The following is a 17,708-nucleotide window of genomic DNA, read 5'->3' on the forward strand; positions in this document are numbered from 1 at the left end:
TAACCCTTTGAAAATCCAGTTACTAGTTTGCTCTTCCCGCTCCCCTTCTGCAAAGCCAGGATGTGAGTGTGGATCTACCAAATGGGTTACCAGGATGTGTTAAACAATCAGGATTCGTTAGTGGTGTCTTAGATTATTTTGGTGGGATTGGGATAACAGCCGTGTCACGTTAATATAACTGAAATTGAAATGGTAATGTGTACAGTTAATAAATTGGTTTTACTTTGCAACAATTAGTTTTGCCCTCAGTGATTAGTCTATTTAAATAGTAATGGTTTGCCTAATTTTTCACCTCTCTGCAAAACTCAAGTGTCTAAGACGTAAATCAGAGGGAGGGAGCTAGTTTTCCAAGGAAAAATGAATAAGATGTCCATAAAAGCATTGCTGACAGTGCCGGTGGGAGGTTGTGTTGCAGGGTGAGGAGGGTGTGTGTGCCTGCACAAGCTCTGCCATGGGAATTCACCTGAATTAAAAGCACCATATAAAAATATTCCTTCAGAAATACTGGGTGGGATTGGAGAGGTTAAAGCTCCATTTTTGTAAATGCTGTAGTCCTTAAGGTTAATTTGCTTCAATTATTCGTTGATGTGTTCTGTGCCTAGTACATTTGGCAGTCCTGTTCTAGCTCACTCAAAGTACTTCAAAGATTTCTTTGGTTTTCTTCCCTTACTTTTTTTTGCAAGCTTTTCCTAAAATCATTACACATTGAAAAATTGGTCTAGGAAGAATATTAAAGATGACACCTGCCATCTTTTGCTTTCTTAACAAAGTACCCAATTATCACATGCATACATTATTTCTTTTTCAGTAGTGGAAAACAGTTACCCATGGGTATTCTTTAAATGTTTTAGTTAAAGAATTTAATTGAAAATACAGATACTACATAAAACTGTTGTATATACTTGAGTGCATAGCTGATTAGAGCAATTCTGTTATGCATCAGATTTATTAATAGCACAAGAAAAAAGTTTGAGATGCCTTTATTATATGAGGTATGAATGGGTGGAGGCTTAACATGTAAAACTTGTGTCTCGATGTCTAAGTGCACAGAGCAATAAACTGCTCCTTTTAAAGATGCTTTGAAGCTGGCTTGGGAATTTAATTTTCTGTGCATCTGCTAAGGGAAGCTCAGCGTAGGAAGAATGCATCGCATTGCAGCACGACCTGTGTCACACACTGAAGCACACAGAAAACAGTTGCCTGTCTATAGTTCAGGTAATGTACGGGAGGTGATGAATAGGGTTTTCCATGCTCTGAGCTACTATTACCTTTCTCTGCCTTCTACAGTAGGACTTTGATTTTAACAACTGCATTTATAAACATATACATGTATATGTATACACACACATCTTTTTTTCATTTGACGCGGTGCTTCGGAAGGCCTGGCTGCTCAGCGAGGAAGGTCCTGAGCAGTGTGGCAGGACCCCATGCTGTCCTGGTCTCAGAGTGTGATGGCCCAGCCCTGGTATTTCTGGGTGCGAGGGCATCCCGCAGCACTCGCTGTTCCTTCTGCCCCTCCGCTACGGGGCAAGGCGTAACATGAGGGAACTGCACCTCGGTGGCCCCTCTAGGATGGGAGAAATACTAACAGCGGACTCACCTGGGAGCTGGCATTTGCAAGACCAGCTTGAAGGTAGTGAATCCGGTAGGAGATGAAGATGATGGAAATACCCTCTGAGTTTTCACTGGTGAGTGCTTGTGGTTTTGGGGTGAGAATCATACACATGGATGAAACCGGGAGCTGGCTGATCCTATCGAGTAGCCAGAGAGGTGGCTTCTGCGGGACACTGCCCGTACTCCTAGGGACAGTGGTGCGTCCATGTGTCTATGTGTGTCTGTACTTCCTCAAAAGACTGATCAGAATTATTACTGGCATCACTTCCTAATGAAATTAGCTTTTGCTTGAGCTTTGTGGTAAAATTACAGATTTTGAGGGTGGACTCCGTTATTTTTAGGGGCAAAATAGGACACAAAAATACTCTTTACTCTTAGCTTTTAGCAACATGCAAATGAATTCAAAGGTGGTTCAGTAAAGTATCTATTTTTTACATACAATCTTGAGTGTGGAAAGCACTCTGTAAAAGACCCAACAATCCAGTACAGCCATATTCTTGCTTTTATAGTATCGTCCTTAATCCTTTTTTTCTTTTCCACCAAGCTGGTGAGCTGCTTTGGAAAAGCATCACAGTTTTGGTGCCAGAAACCGTAAGAGGTTTTCTTTGCCCTTGTTTTGGAATTGCATTACATCCTAGCGATGGTGATTAAGCTCTGTAACACGTGCCTGAAACATTTAGACAGCTGAGCCAGAAAAAATATTTATATCCTAGTGCTTTTTCTCCTGTGTCTATTCCCATGAAATAAATGGGAAGAAATGCTATGTGACCAAAGACAGGGAAGCAAGCTGCGGGGCAGCCGGGAGAGCCTGCCGGTGGAGTCCAGGTGCTGCATCGGTCTCCCATGCGGTAATCCCGGCGCCTGGGAATTCCACCCGGGAATTCGGCTGCCCACAGCGGGCACGGCGGGCGCTGCTCCGGGGCCCCGTGCAGCAGCCACGCAGGGCACACGGCAGGGATGTGCAGCCACGGCCGGTTCGGGGCCGGGCCCCCCGCCCCGCGTTACTTCGGCAGCAACGGGCGCTTTACCCGCACCGAGCTGTTCCCGGTGGGAATGCGCGCCGCTCGCCGGGCGCGGGTGTCTGCCAAGGGAAGGAACCGTTCCCCACGGCACACCACCCGCAGCGCCCTGCCTCCTCAGGCGCGCCCGGGGCACACGGGTCGGGCGTTTTAGAGTGAACGCACCGTCCCTCAGGGCCTGCCGGGAGGTGGCACCGCCACCGCGCCACCTCCCCCGTGCCCACGGCGGGCTGCGGGCTCGCCTCCCCCAGCCCAGGCGGGCCTCAGCGCCAGGCAGGCGGCCGCCACGGCTCGCCTCGGGCCTGCTCCGCCGCACTGCCCGCGGGTCCCGGGGCTGGGCTGGGCCGGCCCTGCTGCGCTGCGCTGCCCCGCCCCGCTCCTGTCGCAGTCGCATTGCGACGGAGGGGGGTGGAATGGGGCGGAGGCCCCACGCTGATTGGGCGGCTCTCGGAGTTCAAATCCCACCAGCCAACCAGATGTCGATGAGGCGCGGCAGAAGCTTTAGGATTGGCCCGCGCTGAGTGAGGAGAAGGCCAATCAGGCCCGGGGAGGCTACAAAAGCCGCCGGCGGCGCGGCGCGGGAGGGTGGGGCCGGCGGTGAGGGGGCCGCGGAAGATGGCGGAGGGCGACAACAACAGCGTCTACCAGCTGGTGAGGGCGGGCGGCCCCCGCTGGGGCTGGCGGCGGGGCCGCCCGGTGGCTGCGACGGGGCTGCCCGGGGAGCTGGGGCCCGGGCAGGGCGGGGAGAGCCGGGCCTGGCTGCGGCGGCTGGCGAGGGCCGCCGGGCCCGTGGAGGGCGGGGAGCGGCCTCCCTGCGCCCGCTGCTGCCGCCGAGGGGCCCTGGGGTGGGCATCGGCTTGTGGCTGAGCTCCGGCGGGGCTGCTGCTCGCAGGCCGGAGCCCAAACAGCCTCTGGCGGTACCTGCCGCGCCGGGCTCGTATCGATATTAATTTTTAATGACTTGTTATGAAATACTAAATATTCATGTCTTTGTGTTTCAACATTCTTCGGCTGCGTTGCGGAATGCTGCAGCGTTGCGGGAGAGTGTCAGGAGCTGGGTGATGGGCTTAAATATATCAAGGGTGGGCTTGAATACTTAAGCAAGATCCTTCGGTTAATTACTTTTTTATCTCTAATGGCAAACGCGCCGCCCCCGCGGGGAGGGAGCTGTGTGTGCGGGGAGGGAGCTGTGTGTGCGGGGAGGGAGCTGTGTGTGCAAGCGCCTGCAGCCTTCGGCAGGGCAGCCCGCTGCGAGCAGAACTTCGTATTTGTGGAGACTTCCATAATGTTCGATTGACGAAAAACCACTTTTGACGGGTGGGCTCTGGAATGCGAATGGTGTTGACAAGTGCTGACTTAAGTTGTCTCTACCGGGCCCGGTGGGAAAACACCTTACAGTCGTGTCTGCTGGGCTGGCAGGGGCAGGCTGCTGTGAGTAACGCTGCGGTTTTCCAGTCTGTTTCCCATCAAATTTTCTCTTGGTTGTGATAATAAATGCAGACGATCAGAGGTAATAAAGCAAAACAATCTGTCATAAAACTTTTAGAAAAATGCAGCTTTTGTTCTTTTTTTTTCTTCCATCTGACAGTTTGGGTTTATAACTTCAAATGGATGTGGTAACGGGCAGGTGGTCGGCAGCATGCCAGATGGTTTTCTGCATTTCTGTCCTGAACTATAGTTTTCAAATAGTTTCCAATGGAATCACACAGGAAAGACATACTTTACCATGATAGCTGCACTCAGCTGTCCTTGTTACTCCAGTGGTATCAGGCTTCTCGTTTGAGTTAAGCATAGCACACAACTGAGAATGAAACCTGCTCTGCTGTCTCTGCACAAGTGTATGTGCAGGTCTTGGTGACTGTTCATCTCTCACAGCTTGGGCAGTGATCGCTTCTGTTCGCGGTTGAATGAATTTTGTGATCTCTGAGATTCTTTGTCCCAATGAGGGGAAACTGTTAAGCTATGTTAAATGCAGAACATCTCAGGTGAACTGCTTAGCAAGCTGATGCCAGAACAGAAAAGGCCTCCTTGCAGATGATTTGTAGCAGTGAAGGTAGGAATAATACAGGAAGGGGAGTTTAAAGGCTGCCTGATCACTGTCTTGGGCAACCTGTGGAAAAACTACCTTTGCAGTCCAGATGTGATCAATTGGGTATTTTTCCTTAACTGTGGATTCTGAGTTTGTATCCATCTTCCATGTGTTGGAATGGTGTTGGACAGCAACTAGTAAGCCTCAGCTTAATGTGGTAGAGTTGTCTTGAAAAATACATGTGTTTTAAACAGTTATCATGTTGCAGTTTTCCAGGTCTTGACAGTGAAGACTTGAGAGGCTTTAGCTAGACTTTAAAACTTGACTTTTTACTAACCTGGGGAAGGAAGTACCATAAATGGGAGATTGGGGGAAAACATCTTGGCTGAGTGTGGGAGGAGGTATCATTTGGTCTAGTAACATATGCTGCTGCATTGTTAGGATCTTGACTGTTTTAAAGTGTCGGTGCTACAATGTAACTCAGTACAAAACTTACAGCACTATTAGTAATTTAATTACTCAGAAAGGTTTGTGACTGGGACTTTTAATTACAACACTTTTTTTAGGTACTTGAGTGTGGGAATTAATTTGATACTCTAGTTAGTAATAAAAGACTTTTCTTCTCTTTTTGTGTAGGCTGCAGAAACTGCTAGCTTGGAAGAGCAGTTGCAAGGATGGGGAGAAGTGATTCTGATGACCGATAAAGTTCTTCGCTGGGAGAGAGCTTGGTTTCCTCTGGCACTGATGAGTGTTGTTTCCTTTTCGTTTCTGTAAGTAGCTTGTGGAGGGAGCCTAGAACACCATCGTACTTTCATGGCTGGTGGAAAGCCTATTAAGTAAATTAGTAAGGCGTCTTTAAAAATCTAGTAGGAAGGCTCTCCAGGTTCTGTGTCTGAATGCGTGTGAACTTTCTTGAAAAGAAAAACCTTAAGTATTGAGAACAGGAAGTACCGTGGGTCACGTCCTGCCCAGAGGTGGGGGCAGTGCTTTCTGCGAAGGCTGTTTGCCAGCAGTGGTTGCCATTGTTTTTTACCATGCTCAGCTGTATGTTCTTCATTGGTATGTTCCTATTCTGCCCTTATCCTTTGTAACCTACTTCTTAGTCAAATCTGGTTATCTCCTTTGGCTTTTTTCCCCAAACCAACAGCAGTATTGTTATGGAAGACTTGTTTCCATAGGGCAGACTTTTCTATTCAGCACCTTTGGTGTGTTGCTCAGGATGAGTTCAATCAGATTTGCAGAACTTGTTCTTTTACAGTCTCTGCCCTGTCCTTTGAGAAAGGAGGAAAAGGAGAGACTGCAGGTAACTTTCAGTCAACAGGATGGGAGGATGTGCCTGTCTTTGCATTGGAGATGCAGAACGGGCTTGCTGGAGGCACTTGTACATGCTTTTATGTAATGGGGTAGTAGGTGACATCAACCTGCCTTGTACAGACTAGTGTCCGTGCCAGCTGTGGAGTTTGCCAGTTGCATGTGGTTTTGGTGTAAGGAGAAGATGGGAGTTACAAAAACAAATGTTGAAGCAGGTAAGGCAAGGATAATTGGTTTCCTGGTTTATATAAATTTTACGGCCTTCAAGGGAGGCAAGGAGGACGGAAATGAAAAGAAACAAAAAGGAAACAAAAGAAAAATAACTTTTAACAGAAGTAATTACATGAACTTCAGGGTATTCTGGTATAAATTCTGTGATTATAGAAGGAAAGATCTTGTGTTGAGTAATACTCTGAGGAAACAGAACTACTTCAGATTCTAAATTGGTACTTCATGAAAAATGAACTTCAGCACTCAGCACAGTAGCCCTGTGCCAGATGTGTAGAAAGACTGGCCCTCCAATGGACTGTAATTTCTTTACTTTTATTGCTTCAGTGTTCAGGAAGTTGTGTTAAGTGCAAATAAGTAGCACGGGGCACAGCTGAGTGTTAACAGATGCTTAAGAGATGAGCTAGTTCTCGTCCAGTATTTGAGTGTTGGCACACAATGTGTAAAAGCACCACGCTGTCCTAATTGGAGATTTATGGCTCCTTGTCCAGAACAGGTTTGGTTGGCTCTCGCAGGTGAGACAGAGTGACTGACAGCCCATAGTGGATATGAGTTCTGTGTCTGACTTAAGAACCAACAAATGTAGAGGTTTCACTCTATCTGGTTATTTCCTGTGTTACTCATTCATCCTCATCCCATGGTCAGCATAAAGTTCACTAGATGTCAACTTCTGAGAGGGCAAGAATTGATTAGTTTTTATTTCTACTGTATTTCATACTATGTTTGCTGTATTGTAGCATTTTCTTATCTAGTACATTAAGAAAAATGTGTTTTGAAATCTGTATGTCTTTGTGATAGTGCTGAAGTACTTGAAACTTTTTACTAGTAATAAGAGCAAATTTGAAAATTTTTTCAAGGTTGTGCAAGGGGGTAGGTCTACTGTTTGAAGTCCTGAGTCAGGACTAAATACTCTGTCTAGTATTTAGTAGGCTGAGCATCCAGAAGTCATGTCTTGTTATCTTCTTTCTGCAGGATGATCTACTACTTGGACCCATCAGTTCTTTCGGGTGTCTCCTGTTTTGTTATGTTCCTCTGTTTGGCTGATTATCTTGTTCCTGCTCTTGCACCTAGAATCTTTGGCTCTAATAAATGGTGAGGAAAGCTTGATTTAAAATAGTTTCTTGAGTGTAAATAAATAACGAACTTTATCAAAATGGTATGTGGCTTGCAAATACCAGATGATAGTCGTAGCAAAAAATCAGTAGTCTCTGTAATAAATGAAGTGAGGACACTAGTAAGATGTCCTTCATTCAGAAAAAGACAAAGAGAACTACAATAATGTATCTTTATTGTTCCTTTTCTTCTCGAAAAATAAGATTTTTTTGAAGGAGCAGGTGCGTTCTTTGCTTTCCATTAAGGATGCTAGTTAGTTCTGCTAAACCGGTTTTTAGTAATTAATGGATAATAAGACACTGAGAATTAAAATCATAAAGAAGGGTATTGGATTATATGTTTGAAAGAGTGGCAGTGGTAAATACAGTGAGGAAAAGAGCAGTGCAGAGAGTGTGAATGTGATTGTGATTGAAACAGATTTGAAGAAGGACAAGGGTTATGTAAAATTAGTAAGCTGTAGAAGAATGTTATTTGAACTAAATATTGAGTTAGAAGTAAATTTTAGTGTATCTGCTTTAAGATGACTAGTGGATAAATGTTCTTGTCTAATAATGAACTGACAGAACCCAAAGTAATACACGCTGGTGTCAGGTGTGTATTACTTGTGTGTATCACACTGGTATCAGACTAAAATCAATAGTCTTCTGGTTTGAATGTGTTGCTCTTTCAGAGTCAGTGTACAGAAAAATTATATGGGGAATTGCATTATGATGCTAAATAAAAATAAGGTCCGGAACCAAGTGAAACAAATGCCAGGATAAGTACTGGATAAATTTTCACTGCCAGAAAAATACCATGGGAGATTTTTAAAATTTCAGATGAAATCCTGAATTCTTATTTCTGGCTTTTTTTCTTTAATAAAAGGACTACGGAACAGCAGCAAAGATTTCATGAGATTTGTAGCAATTTGGTAAAATCTCGTCGCCGAATTGTTGGCTGGTGGAAACGCCTCTTCACATTGAAGGAAGAGAAGCCTAAAATGGTATTGAGTTCTAGGAGTTCATCTCTATTGTATTAAGATTTTATTTGGTTTGTTTTATCTTAACTATTTTCATGAGGTACATGTCTGATTGAACTGGTATTTCAAACCAAGAACCAGCAGTTCTGGCTGTGACTTAATCCAGTCACACATCTTAAAGTGGCAAGATACATGACTTTAAACTTGCAGTGCTATGCAGTTAGGAGTGTACCCTTGGTACTACGGTAAAGCTACATTGGGTTTCTTTGGATAGTTCAGTTTTTGGAAACACAACTTGTTTCCGGTGTACTTGAACTATCAAAAAAAAAAAAACCCCACCAAAAAAACCCTTAGTAACATGCCAGCTGAGGTACGTGAACTGCTGAGTTTTCTGCCCTGAAATCAGCTTCAGGTACTGCGTGAGGCTGAAGTTGTGTCAGTGGGGTTGATGTAGGCTGACTAAGGGATATCAGGACAGAAAAAAGCTGGCATCCTGTAAAACTGATGGTCAGAAAATAAATGAGAACTTACAATTCTGTAATCTCAGTTTTAACAAGCCTATGCATAGGTGTTGCATGTGGAAGAGCCAACAAATTTTAAGTTAGTTTTAAATGTTGAAGTGTTGCCGAATACTGAAGGGGAGGAGGGAGGATTCCCAGCAGATCTGTGATAACTGTTCCCTTTTCATTTTTTAGTACTTCATGACCATGCTTTTTTCTCTTGCTGTGGTTGCCTGGATTGGACAACAAGTTCACAATCTCTTTCTGACTTATCTTATTGGTAAGTATGCAGCATGCAAAACAGAAGTAACTTTTTTTGTTAGCTGCCTGAAATGGTATGAGACTGGTAGAAGTATTTTTTGGTTATGAGAGTGTGGTGATTTGTTATTGTTGCAGGGTCATGTTTTTCTGTTTTCAAGCAGTTAATGGTTCTTAAGAAAAGCAAGAAATTGCAGGGTGACAGAAGCATGTTAAAGGAGTATTAAGTAATTCTTTTTTTTCCTTTTTTTTTTTTTTCTTCCCCCCTCTAGTAAGTTTCTTGTTGCTGTTTCCTGGACTAAACCAGCATGGGATCATTACAAAGTATGTTGGAATGGCGAAAAGGGAGGTAAACAAACTTCTCAAGCACAAGGAGAAGAAAAATGAATGAAGACTTAACTGCTGTTCACTCTTGTAAAAGGTTTACTTGAACAGTTTTGAGAATTAATGTATAATTAAGACAATAGAAATTTTATTGCTCATTGGCTTTTTTTATTGGCTCCCTGATGAAGTGAAAATGTCAATTTAGCAACTGCTGTGGGTTTGTGTGTCTCTTGCTGTGCTGACTTGAGTTCTGCAGCTGATCTTATACGAAAGATCCTGACCTTTGATGTACAGAGCTTATTAAGTGTCTTCACCAAACTAAGAGGCCCTGTGATAAAATACCCCAGCTCAAGAAACAGCAGAATCATAATGTGTGATAGCATTTCTGTAACTGTGTTAGTTTCACTATCATTAATGTGTGCCTACAGCAAGTATGAAAGGCAGTGCTGAAAGCTTCTGCTTCTTGGAGGCTTATTACTACTGATCCTTGTGGAAGGAGGACAATTAGCTGACTACGAATGGTCATAGCTGAGGGTGCATACTCAAAATTGGGGCTGAAGGTGATCATCTCGCTGAACCTGTTTGATTTTTTTTGACTGCATATACCAGATTATCTGTTGAATAGGGCTCTGGAACATATAAATTTGTAGTTCATTTATTTAGCTGTAGTGTAAAATTTCAACTTGTTGCACTGAGACTGTAGAAAGTGAGTTAAGGTGCATGTTGCCTCGATGGCCGATTGTTCTAAAAACTGCTGTTGTGGAGCCATGTAGCACGTTTGGTTTTCTGAATGTTGTTGTCTGTATACAAAATCACCTTGGATATGCTAGGTTTGTCTCTGTAAATAAGCCTTTCTGAATTGTTTGTTCTTTTCTATGACTTCTCTTTTTTTTTTAAACTGAACTTTATCTTTAAAAAGCTAAAACCTGTGTTACTGTTTTAAAATGAACTTTCTTCAGTGTCTATTGTAACTGTTGAATAGGTAAATACAGACTAAAGAGAAAAAACTTTTAAGACTTGCTTTTTGTGAATGTACAGAAAATTGCGTAAGTACATCTTCCAGTTGAGAGCTGGGGCTGGGAGTGGTGTTTTGGTAGCATGTGGTGTGCAGTGCGCAGTGTCCTAACGGAAAAACACCTTCCCTTTGGGGTGGCTCCCTGTAAATAGTAAAACTTGTATCAGCCCTGACAGTACACTGACAGCTCCTGCTGCAGGGAGGAAGGGCTGTAATGTCACCTGGAGTTGATGGACACTGATAAAAGGGATAGGTTGTGGACAAATCGGATCCAGTCAGTAAAACTTGAGAGATCTGAACCGTGGGGAGATGCTGCCGTGCCATCATTTAGAAAGTGCTCTACTTGACTGTAGAGTTAACTGCATTTTGGAGGGGTCGGCCCTATTGAACCAGGAGGGAGTCAGGCCCCACCGCATGTCCCTGAGGACCCACTTGGAGGAGTCAGCATTGGTGGGAGAGCTGTGTACTTAACTGGCACAGGCTGTCGCTGGAAGAAATCCTGGATAGAAGAAGACGCGTGGTGACACTGCACAGTGTCACGGAGCTGTCTGTGGGAGACTGCTGGGAGCCTGTGCCCCATGCCGGCATGGCTGTTGGGTGCTGTACGGCTGCTGTGCCAGCTCTGAGTGCCCTGTGCCCCTTCTAACTGGAAAATTCCATAGCAGCACAACCCCTCCGCTCGGTGAGCTGGGACCATCGCCTTCCCTTCACGGTACTGAGTAGCTACGCTGCTCGCTGCCCGTAACGTGTCAGCGGATGCGCTGGGAATCCCTGCAGTGGTGCTCTGTCTTGCAAAAAAAGATTTAAAAAATTAGAAATGGGAGGGGGGAAAGGGAAGCCCAGCGCACTGCGGGACGGCCGCGGCGGTACCAGCCCTGCCTGCCGCCTCGGGGTCGGTGGGTGGCTGGCTGGGGGTTTGCTGCCCTCCGGGGCAGCCCGGTGTCCGGCAGTGGCCCCGCCGGCGCGGCCGAAGCGTTCCGGTTGCTATAGGAACGGGCAGCCGCGTCTCCCCGGAAGTGCGCCACGCGGCTCCCGGCCAATGGGGATGACCAGCTGTAGCGCGCGGCGCCTGCCGACTGGGACTCCAAGTCTCGCGAGATCTGGCGGGGCGCCGCGCGCCACCACGCGCCCGTGGCCCTCCCATAATCCCGCGCGGGCGCCGGGTCCCTTCCTTTTCCGCCATCTTGCTGCACCGGTGAGTGCAGGCTGCCTCCGGGTGCCGGCGGGCATCCGCCGCCTTCTGGCCCCATCTGAGCCCCGCGGCCGCCGCTGCCCGCCTCGCCGGGGCCGCGGGGGTGCGCCCGCCCGGCCCGGCCCGTTTTGAGCCGCCGGTGTCTGCCCGAGCGCTCTCTGGAGCCTCCAGAGTGGCGGGTGGGGGGCAGCGCCCTCCTGCCGATGGCGCCGCTCCCCGCGGAGATGCGGGGCGGGGGCCGAGGGCGGGGGCTGGCGCGGCAGCCGGGCCCGGGCCGCTGCCCTGGGGGGCTGGGTTGGGCAGGGCTCGGGGGCGCCGGGCCACGGAGGCGGCGGGCTGCGGGGAGCGAGGGTCGTGCGGCGCTGCCTGCCAGGAGGTAGCGGGGGGCGGGGGGCTGGGCCCCGGGGGAGGGGACGGGGCCTGGCCGCGCTTGCCCGGCGGCCTCGGGCTCCGTCGGGAAAGGCCTCATGTGCCGCGGGACCGGGGCGGCTCGCAGCGGCGCTGGCCCGGGCCGGGAGCCCTCCGTGGGCGGCGGTGGCGGTGCCCCGGCCCCGCTAGTGAGCGGGGTGACAGTGCCAGCCGGGTTACACCGTGCCCTAGGCCGGGTACCCATGTCAGTACGACGAGAACGCAGGAGCTGGTGCCCTGTTCCCTTTTCAGAGTGCTGTGTCGTGCGTGCATTCGGCACTTCTCTTGCAGCTAGGCGAGCCGAGCTCCTATCTCTTATGTAGATGCATCTATGACATTTAACACCATGTACGACCCGGTTTTTGAACAGGGCTGCTCTCTTTGTTAGCCTAAAATTGTTTTTGGAGGCTTAACATAACTTTCTGTCGATCTTGGATCTTTTAAGATTAAAACTAGTCTTAAAAAAAGCGGAGTGCTCGGTATTTCTGTGCCGAAAAGCTGATGTTCGTAACTGCCTCTTGTCTTCCCTGCAGGCACCATGGTGCGCATGAATGTTCTAGCCGATGCGCTCAAAAGCATCAACAATGCAGAGAAACGTGGGAAACGCCAAGTTCTCATTAGGCCGTGCTCCAAAGTAATCGTCCGTTTTTTAACTGTGATGATGAAGCACGGTAAGTCTTGAGTGCACAGCACTGACTTGTTTTTCTCAGTTCATGGTTTCTGTGGATGCTGTTATGCTTAGGTGCTTTTTGGCTAAAAGTAAATTGAGGTGCTCGAGTTAGTCTTGTACATCGTGGTTAATTGAGTTGTATTACCGTAGCTAAGCATACATATTTGATGTGTCTGTTTGCTCGTCTTTTATAGGTTACATTGGTGAATTTGAGATAATTGATGATCACAGAGCTGGGAAGATTGTTGTCAATCTCACAGGCAGACTCAACAAGGTAGGATTTGTTTTCCTGAACTCAGTTCTCTAGGACGGTGTTTAAATTAGACCTTCCCCCCTGCCCCCCCCTTGTTTGCTCCAGTTTGGAAAGAATTACTTGTAAGGAAGGTGGTATTTATTGTACGACTCTCACTCATGGGTATTATCAGTGGTTATCAAATGCTTGTTAATTTTTCTAGATCCATGATGGTATGGTTGACTGGGTAAATTTCTTTTAAACTCTGAATATGTAAGACACATTTTCAGGGAAGTCTGCTTGCAAGTGCTGTGTGTTTCTCTCTCTTTAAAGGCTTTCTGGTTACCTAGCGATTTCTCAGTTTCTTTGATGTTTAAGCTATCTAGAAGACTTGTCTTAAGAGATAGGCACTGAGTTGCTTTCCACTTGATGGTTAATACCTGTAAATGTTGAGAAGACAAGCGTTTCTCCAGCTGCTAGATGGGCTTTGCTTGCAGGTGAGGGAAAGTTGAATGTTAATTAGTGCTTTTTAAGTTCCTGGGGCATATGAAGTATTCATGTATGTTGGATTTTTTAAAAATGCTTTTGTCTCAAAATCTTGAGCTATCTGGTTCTGTGATGACTTGCTGTGCGTTATTGTTTCCAATTAAGCTATTCAAATCAGAGGTGGCTCTTTACTAAAGAAATGAAAAAATTACTTGGTCAAAATACATTGGGGGCTATGTCTGCAATGAACAAGTACTGCAGCTGAAAATTACTGGAGTGTAGTAGGCGGAGAATTCAAACACCATCCAAATTACTAGTGTCAATGTGTCCGTAATAAAAATAATATACGTCAGGTTTGAGTACAGTGTTCCTTGAACTCTTCCAGCATGCTTTTGTAAAAGATCTTCCAGGGTGTAGCTGGATCGAACGTTTCTCTGAATAGTTGCAACAAGCTAAGAGTTGTTTGATTCAGAAAAATGCCCATCAGTGCAGGAATTTGTGTTTCTGTTTTGCTCTTGGGTATTAATTAAAATATTTTGAGCTAGTGAGGTAACTTGAGGTGATAGCGGTGGTCATAGTAAGTAATATGATTAACTTGAAAACTTTGCTAACTTTTAGGAATGTTAATTTCCCCCTTTTTAAAATTGCAGGTATTTTTTGCCATCTATGTATGATGATTAGAAGTAGAATATCCCTGAGTAATTGAAGGATTTTTGATGATATAGGATGCTTAATAATCTTTAGTGGTTCATAGTGTGCTTTTGTGCTCTCCCAGGTCTAGCCATTAATTTGTTAGTTAAGCTTCAGCAGCAGTGTAAGTCGCTATTTAAGCGAGGAGGAGGAGGAGGAGGCAAGGCTAAGAAAATAATAGCTGAATAGCTGTGTGAGAGGCTCAACGTACATGAGAGGAAGCACTGTTTCATGTTACGGGTAATGGAGCATGCTTCTTCGTACTCTAATCTTTTGCTGCCAAAAATATTTTTAATTGCAGTTGTTAAATTCCTTCATCCAGTGAACTGGAATTACAAATGTGCAAATCCAGTTTATAAAGTTCTTCAGTTTGTAATGGAATTTTGTTTTATAGTGTGGTGTAATCAGTCCCAGATTTGACGTTCAGCTGAAGGATTTGGAAAAGTGGCAGAACAACCTGCTGCCTTCACGTCAGTTTGGGTAAGTATGGAAACACATCTGTGTAGTATGTAAAAACGTGGGATTTTTTTTATGCTTTCATATTGCTTGAGTTACAAGTTGCCTGACACCTTTTCTCTCATCAGTCTGGAGGTAGATACCGGTCTAAAAATCCATCTTCCATATAAATGCTCTTTTTAACCAGTTTTAAAGGGGCACTGCTAAGCAAGCACCTGATTTTGCTTGGCTTTGGTAAATCCTCATTTCACCTTTTCTCTTTTCTCTTACTGGTTTTAATTTTATTAGTGGCCGTTTTTAGGGGAAGGAATCATGAAAGTTACAAGGTTGATGGAACTAGGTTGTACTACTTCAAATTAAACTTCTTGATAGTGTATAAATTGATTAGATAATAAGTGGTGAGAGACTCAGAGCCCCTGTTAAACAAACCTCCGTAACACAGAAAATCTTACTATTTTGTGGTATTTTTTTCCTTCACAAAATTCACTGAGTCTAGAGTAATAAATCTCAGTGCACCAGGATGACAGGACTGGAAGAGCCTTCAGGGGCTCAGCCGGTCTGTCCTGTCAAAGGCAGGATTAACAGTTGGTTGTCACTTCTGTTCTTAAAGCTCCAGAGATAAGCCTCTTGCTGTAGCTGTACCTGTATGGCTTACTAGCGTGTGTTGTCACACTGAGATTTTTGAGAGTATTTATAGAGTGGTGGGAGAAGAGGTTCTCAGACCTGAAGCTGTGCGGATGAAGTATGCTGATAATCCTGGTGCTGGCATTAGCAATGATGAAGGCTGATTCAGTTGTCAGTCCAGATCCAGATACTCATCTGCATCAGTGCACAGTGCTCAAAACAGAGAGACAAAGTGTGGGGAGCTGAGGAGCTGTCTGGCACCATGGCAACTCTGCCTGCTCTAAAGAAAAATGTCTGCTTAAAATAGAAGCAGGCTTTGTCTAGAAACGATAGAGTTGCTACTGTGCAACAGCAGAACTGACTTTACAGGGCGAATGCGCAAGAAAACTTCTTGTTGAGACTTAAGCAGATATTTGGAGAGCAGAAGCCTGTAAATGTCCTTTGAGTGCTGCAGAGTTGTACTTCAGAGGAGTTTCTTTTTTGTTGTCTGGTGGTGGGCCTAACGGAAGTAAGATCGGGTTCTTCCAGAAACTAATCTTACTGTTGTAACACATGAAATGAAGTTTGCGCTGTCAACGCTGCACGAGCACGGAATGAAACAAGAAACTGAACGTTTGTTGTTTCTTAACAGGTACATTGTACTGACAACCTCAGCTGGCATCATGGACCATGAAGAGGCTAGGCGAAAACACACAGGAGGCAAAATCCTGGGATTCTTTTTCTAAAACTTGTAAAAAAAGAGGATACTAATAAATTGTTCAAATGGACTCTGGTGTTTCCAGTCGGTATTTTAATGACTTCAAACGCTACCTGCTGGTAGTGCTTGTAACAACTCTTCAATAGCATGCAAGTTCCAACTTCAAGTGACGTTCTGGTTCCCCATCATCCCTGGTCACAGCTTTTATTTCTGTTAATGATATTACATACTTTTGATAGCTGCCACTTGAGTGACAGTTACCGGTTGCTATACAGAACAACTTCAGCAGGGGAACTGTCACGTTAAACTACATGTTAAACAGTGAGATTGTCTCATAGGTGTTGGATGAGTGTGTCTCCATAGTTACATATATGTGATACAGTTTCACCTTTTGGCTAAATAATAGAAGATGCCTTGCCAGAAATTTGTTTCATGTTCAAGGTTTAAAAAGTGATGAGATGTGGGATTGTGGAATAATTAAGATGGTTGAAGTTTGATTTCGGATCACAAATTTGTTCCGCATCTTGTAGTGTAAGGAGTAACTGAGGTAGAGGTGTGAATGTTTTCTCTTGCTTTTTCTTCAAATTTCTACTTTGGCATTCATTTGAAACATTTTGGGTAGGGTAGTTGCTGTGCAGCTGCTTTGCATGTTGCCGTGAAGGTACAACTGGGATTTCCTTTGAAGTTTTTGGAGCTAGGAGGTAAGGATATCTGAACTTGCAGGCAATGGACTGTTCAGTGTTGAAGGAGCTGTTGGTCTTTGTTTCAGGTGTCTGATGCATAACAGCATAATGTACGTGATAAAGAAAAACCAAGAAAATGCTTTCAAAGCAGTACACAGAGCAGGTAACTACAGCTGAGGAGGTAAGCTTCTGGGCTGATGGCATTGTCCTTTTGCCAGCTGTTAGAAATCCTTTGCCTTATTTGACTTTGTTGGGAGTCTTTATTAGGAAGGAGCCTATTGAAGGGTAGCAAGCCAGTTTCAACATGCTGCAAAACAGCTGTTGAGTTTGTGGTTCTCCTGATACAGATGGAAACAATGTCCCTTCTTGGCGATACGTCCTGATACTTGATACCTACAGTTGCTTGAGATCAAGTATTGTGCCTTGTAGGTGGTACTTCACAAAGCTTTTCAAAGAGCCTTGGGATGGGAGTGACCATCATCAGGCACGGAGTCTTCAAACTCTAACCTGTTTTGGTTCAGTCTGTCACTGTTTATGGAGAAAAGAAGGTGATCCTGCAAAGCAAAGAGGTTTTAACTGTGTAGACAGGCAGCACAATCTCCCCTGAGGTGGTGGCTCTCCTGTGAGGAACAAGAAGCAACAGAGCTGTGAAAGACTGCTTACAGCAAGTGTTCTGATTGTGGACCACTAGCGTCCTGTAACAGACTTGCAGCTTGACTGAGAAGAACAGGAATAATAAAAAATCAGGCTAGTTTACCTGTTTTGTCTCAGTCTATGCTGGTTAAGTCACAAAGTGTGGATTGCAGATGGCATCAGAACATTCAAATGTGATCAGCTCAGTGTGTTCTCTGATTTGAAACAAATTTGCTCAGCTGAAGATAAAGATCTGTACCTTGAATTACAAAGAGCAGTTACAAAGTCAAAATAAGTCTGCCTTGACCCCTTTTTGTTGTCAAGTCAAGCTATTTTCTTCAGGTCTTTTTTTCTATGCTTAATGGAGATAATTTTGCAGTACTAAGTATTGATACACACACAAGCTTTTGTATTTCTTGCTCAGAGTAACCGTGAGGATCATGTCAAGATTCCACTGATCCTTTTTATAAAAGCTGGGATTTATCAGTCCAGAATAGAAAACATGTTTCTGATACCTGGTGGAAGAAGGTCAGTGACACTAAGGCTTTCTTCAGATGAATGTACTATG

At 45.3% G+C, this 17,708-nt stretch overlaps 2 protein-coding genes across 3 annotated transcripts; both read left to right on the plus strand.

Moving 5' to 3' along the window:
- The first annotated feature begins 3,158 nt into the window (after positions 1–3,158).
- On the plus strand, positions 3,159–9,512 carry ARL6IP1 (ARL6 interacting reticulophagy regulator 1). 2 transcript variants are annotated; one of them, XM_080386711.1, is made up of 6 exons: positions 3,159–3,284; positions 5,299–5,432; positions 7,174–7,293; positions 8,179–8,296; positions 8,968–9,052; positions 9,303–9,512. In XM_080386711.1, exons 1-6 carry the CDS (start codon positions 3,249–3,251, stop codon positions 9,419–9,421), a joined length of 612 nt encoding a protein of 203 aa, XP_080242837.1. In that variant the 5' UTR covers positions 3,159–3,248; the 3' UTR covers positions 9,422–9,512. The 2 variants fall into 2 exon arrangements, with proteins under 2 accessions (XP_080242837.1, XP_080242838.1); XM_080386712.1 differs by lacking the exon at positions 3,159–3,284 and adding an exon at positions 3,896–5,189.
- Positions 9,513–11,454: 1,942 nt separating this feature from the next.
- Positions 11,455–15,894, plus strand: RPS15A (ribosomal protein S15a). Its single transcript, XM_080386725.1, has 5 exons — positions 11,455–11,564; positions 12,503–12,640; positions 12,834–12,913; positions 14,442–14,527; positions 15,759–15,894. Exons 2-5 carry the CDS (start codon positions 12,508–12,510, stop codon positions 15,850–15,852), a joined length of 393 nt encoding a protein of 130 aa, XP_080242851.1. The 5' UTR covers positions 11,455–11,564; positions 12,503–12,507; the 3' UTR covers positions 15,853–15,894.
- The last annotated feature ends 1,814 nt before the right edge of the window (positions 15,895–17,708 follow it).

Source organism: Falco punctatus, assembly GCF_963210335.1.
Source record: "Falco punctatus genome assembly, chromosome: 4".
NCBI classification, from domain to species: domain Eukaryota; kingdom Metazoa; phylum Chordata; class Aves; order Falconiformes; family Falconidae; genus Falco; species Falco punctatus.